Source organism: Cavia porcellus, unplaced genomic scaffold (genome assembly GCF_034190915.1).
Source record: "Cavia porcellus strain 051 isolate PalLab524CR breed Dunkin Hartley unplaced genomic scaffold, mCavPor4.1 scaffold_3, whole genome shotgun sequence".
Lineage (NCBI taxonomy): Eukaryota > Metazoa > Chordata > Mammalia > Rodentia > Caviidae > Cavia > Cavia porcellus.
In genome coordinates this window covers 61,351,470-61,356,225 of record NW_026947486.1, presented here as the reverse complement: position 1 = coordinate 61,356,225, position 4,756 = coordinate 61,351,470, and the positions used below count along the sequence as shown (strand labels likewise).

The window sequence follows — 4,756 nt, the reverse complement described above, 5'->3', positions numbered from 1 at the left end:
CAGAATGAAAGCCATCCAGCAGCCTTCCACAAAATCTCAGTTGAGTAACAGTTAATATTATGAGTTCAGCCAGAAGGAAGAAAGGGACAGTGGTCTTTTATTCATCTAAAATAGTCTCCATTAGAATACTGACCTCATGAAAATTAATTTATCTGTCAATTTGTAAATCACATTGAGAATTCACTGGTTTTGTTTATAAAGATAGTTTTTAAACTTTAATATGCTCTTTTAAACCTGTTATTTAGAGAAAAGAATTTTCAGTGTGGTACAGATTAAGTTTGCCAAGCCGGTGAGGCATTCTTATTAATCAGAAAATAAGACTGATAATTCCTTTTTTCTCCAAGTGAAAATAGTTTTTTTTTTATCTTGTATTTTATGATTACAAAATAGTGCATGTAACTTGAATCTGTAAAAACGTTGGGAAGAAACAGAACCTTAATGGATCAAAAATGTTAGTAAAAATCTCCCTACTACCCAGTCTTCCTTTTCTGCTCCCTCTCCCCAAATTTGGTGCAGAGACTGAAAATGGAACATGGGTAGAAATTAAGGAAGAAGGTGCAGGAGTTTCAAAGCCAAGGAAAGGATAAGACAATTCTCTAAGAAGTGTAACTGCACGGTAAACCAAGGAAAAGATGCTAGCCGTTCCTCTAATTACAGAAAGTCAAATTCAACACCAGAGAGATACGGTCACCTCTGGTTTCTGGTGTTCTCACAGAGGAAAAGACTGACTGGGCGCAGTGAAAGTGGGGGAGGTAGAGGGCATGACGGAGCCTGCCACTCAGCTTCGGGGAGTGGAAATTGGGAGGGAGGGCAGATCTGACCCGTGACGCGGGGTGTCACGTGATCGAGTCTCCTGGAGTAGAAGTCGCGCCAGTCGCCACTGTCTGGGTACCAGCCCCCTTTTACTCTGCAGGCATGTGAAGAAGAAGAAAACTAGCTCGGATCACACAGGTCGGTGCAAGTGAGGGTCGGCGCTGCTTTGAAAGAAGTGAGGGTGGGAAAGAGCGCTGCGGGTTCAAGTCTAGGCAGACTGGGAGCTGTATTCTTATCTCTTCGACTTTTTAAATGCCTTCCCGCATAGCTACTGCCACCCCCATCCCCACTCCACTCCTTCATTTTACTGGAAAGTATTGGCGGGCTCCGGGGGGCGAAGCGGTTAGTAGAATGAATGGTGCTTACAGAGAATCCAAGGAAAGAAAGATTCCACAACCTAGGCACCGTGTCCTGGGTGTTGGTCAGTCCACCAAGCACTCCCTTTCCTCAGTCTCCGGTCTGCTGCAGATCTGTAGATCGCGGCGCAGATCTTGACGACAGAAAGAGCAAATTGCTTTGGTTGGAACTGTGGAGGGCCCTGTGAAGGTGGGATTAGCCCGGAAGCTTGGGCATGGGTGGCAGAGAAGGCAGCTGGGAGTTGTGCTGGCCAAGCCTGAGTCGCCCTCTCCAGGCCCCTTCTTACTCCACACCCCCTCCCATTTCAATGCAGGGAAAGGGGTGTGGCAGCCTTTGCTGGAAAATGGCGGTCGAAGGGGGTAGGAGAAGCCCTGGTTAGAAAAGTATAGAAGATCTGGGAAATACTTTAAACCCAAAGGCCTAAAATTCAGCAAAGCTTACTTGGGAACACGTGTGCTCAGTGAGAATTCAGCCGCTACACATTGAGTTTTCCCTTGCCACCTAATTCTCTGTTTCTTCTTTGCCAGACTATCTTCAATGAAGAGGGAACAGTGAGAGCAGAAACAAGGGAAGAAAGAGAATCCACCTGACTTTGTTAAAGGTTGGTTGGAGAAACAGTATGTAAATATTGGAGGATAGAGATACTGGAGTGAAGGAAAAATCAACTTAAGGTGTAGATTTCTCACAGCCTCATTATCACAGAGAGCACAATTCTATTTCTTGCCCTTCCCTGAGGGTCACTGAAGAAAAATCATGGATCCTTAGAGTAGATGGCAGAGGCACAAAAGAACAAGCAAACACTTTCCTAATAATCCAAATTATATAACCAGCACACAAACTTGAATTTGTCTGCCCAAGCAAAAACCCTTGGCATAATCCAATGTCCCTAACACTCTTTCTCACCCACAGATTCATACATAGAATTACAGAAACCTAGCAAAGGCAGAAGACTACTACCCTGCACAACTCATTCTGTCACTAAGAGACTTCTTCAATCAGGTGGAGCAAGGCACTCGCCCATCTTGTCCCAAGACTGGCACAAACTTAATCATGGGCCGGGCCCGGGAATTGGGTTGGATGGCAGCAGGACTCATGATAGGGGCTGGTGCCTGCTACTGTGTTTATAAACTGACTCTAGGAAAGGATGATGATGACAACTCTGAGGAGGAAGAAGATGAATGGGGGGATGACCAAGAACTGGATGAGGAAGAGCCCAAGATTTGGTTTGATTTCACAACTATGGCTCGACCCTGGAATAAGAACAGGGATTGGACAAAACCTGGGGCCCCAGATGGCACTGAGGACAGGCCCTCAGGGGGAGGAAAGGCAAACAGAGCACACCCAATGAAACAGCGGCCATTTCCCTATGACCATAAAAACACGTGGAGTCCTCAAGTATTTAAAAAAATCAGTCGTGTTCTTGAGCTGTCCAAGTGTCCTTGCAATGCGGGAAAATTGTGCGCTGAGCCCAAGGATGCTGTTTCTTCACGTGGCTACGATGTCAGTAGACATTTAGCCTGCCTATCAATCACCAGAAGCACAAGCCCCACTCCCCACCCCACTGTTCAGAAAAAGGCTTGGTGTGCCCCTGATAACCTGAATGGCAGTATTGAAAATCAGGGCCAGATTAAGATGTACACTGATGAAGTGTGTCAGGAGACTGTGTCACCTTGCAGAGACTCATTACTGCAGCAGGACGGATTAAATTTGTTAATAAGCATGACAGTTATTAATAACATGCTTGCCAAGTCCTTTTCAGACTTGCAGTTTCCTTTGATATCCAAGGGAAGTGGATGTGCTAAGGTTCAGGTTTTGCAACTGCTGATGGGTTTGTCTGAAAAGCCAGCCTTGGCGGGGGAGCTGCTGGGTGCCCAAGTGCTGTTCCCATTCATGATAAACAGAAGCGGAAGTAGAGGAATTCTGCTGGAAACGCTGGCCCCTTAAGTGTCCATTTGGAGCAGGGGACTGAATGGCCCCTAAACACCCTTTGGTTTGCAGATGTCAAAGAATCCACACTGGGTGTTACTGAAGAGTCAGCCTTGGCCAGTCACCAGGCACTGGATGAATGTTCCAGTCTCTAAATCAAGGACTACACTCTCATTGGCCAGACAGGGGTTCCCACAGCGCTTTGGGTAACTTCTGGGTTTTGCAGTCTGCAGGCAAAGGGCACTGAAAATTACTTACTCCCTTGTAGCCTTCTTCAGGCTGTAAACAGGTTGGGTTGCTATAGCCTGCCAGCTGTGGCTAAAGAACATCAAGTTACAGCATCAGGAGTGCAACTATTGCCTCGGGTGGTTTCCCTGTCTAAACAGGACCACTTCACAGAGACCAGATTCATACAGGGAGCTTGTGCTGTAAGTGCGTTTGCTGCTGCTTAGATTGAAGCGTTTTTCCTTTACTCTTTTTCTGACACCAGCTGATGGATGACAATGAATCTGCTCATCCAAAAAGTGCACTCCCTTCTATCCATACTACTGACTTAACCTCCTCCCCCAAAGTCTGCATCGGTGTGTATTATCAATAAACTTGTGTGGTTTGACTGGCAAAACGAAGACATGGTCCTTGTCGTTGAGTTTACAGTCTGCACAAAGACAAAGACAAAAATGCACAATAAACGCCAGCTGACTGGGGAGTTTGCTTCCTGTCAGATGCACCCTCATCAGTGATCACAGGAAACCAGGGCAGAAAGGGGCTTCAGTGTTTAAAATAAACGTCAAGAGAGGCACTAGGGGTAGGGGTGACAGGCTAGGGGGTGGGGCGTGGGGGCTGGCAGAATTAAGTTGCAATGCTGAGAGAATTGGAGGAGACAATACCCTTGAAGCAGGTACCTCCTGATAAAGGTATCTCCTTGACTGCCAGCTTGGGGAGGAAGGCCAGTGTCCTTGAGGTTTATCTTTGGCAGTCCTTGGTTGCAGGGTGAAGGTGCGGTGGGGGGGAGGGCGGTGCTGGGGGGCCTACAGGGTGGATCTCTGTCATGCTTCCCTGCACATGTAGTATGTAATTAGCACAATAAAGATGACCTCTGGCCCAAGCTACCTGATCTAGTTCTACCTCTCCTGTGAAGCTGCTGTTAAACCCACTTCTAGTCCTCCTCCCTGCCTTGGGATACCAGGCACTACTTCCTGGCAGAGTGAAAGGGTTTGCAGCTGTTTCTTGTGGGGCAATTTACTTCTTTCCCAACTTCCCCTGTACACTGGGTGGAACTCAGGAAGAGGATGGTGGAGTCCTGCGTGAACTCCCCAGGGAGGGGTAGCAGGACAGATGCTCAGGGTGCCTAGCACAATCCACTGACCAGCCTGGCCCAGGGATCCATCCATCCAAAGATATCTCTGCACCCTCCCTCTGAGGTCCTGGCACCCTCGAGAGGAAAGGAAGCACCCTAGTGTGCCAAAGCGTGGATCCACCGGTCTGGCCTACTCATTCTTCCCCACCCTCCAGAACATTTCCCAACCCCTCCCAGAGTCTTAGCTTCTGCCTCACCAAGGCCAGGCTCCTTAGGTGTCTGCGATGTCTCAAGCAGTGGTCTCCTTTCTCAAAGCCATGACAGGGTCACTAACCATCTGCTTTCCTTGTGCGGTGCTGCTCC

The 4,756-nt window shown here is 47.8% G+C and overlaps 1 protein-coding gene across 1 annotated transcript; it reads left to right on the top strand.

Moving 5' to 3' along the window:
- Positions 1 to 823: 823 nt before the first annotated feature.
- LOC100727224 (armadillo repeat containing X-linked 6) lies at positions 824 to 3,722 on the top strand. The gene is made up of 3 exons (XM_005004155.4): positions 824 to 951; positions 1,698 to 1,771; positions 2,080 to 3,722. Exon 3 carries the CDS (start codon positions 2,221 to 2,223, stop codon positions 3,112 to 3,114), a length of 894 nt encoding a protein of 297 aa, XP_005004212.1. The 5' UTR covers positions 824 to 951; positions 1,698 to 1,771; positions 2,080 to 2,220; the 3' UTR covers positions 3,115 to 3,722.
- Positions 3,723 to 4,756: the final 1,034 nt, after the last annotated feature.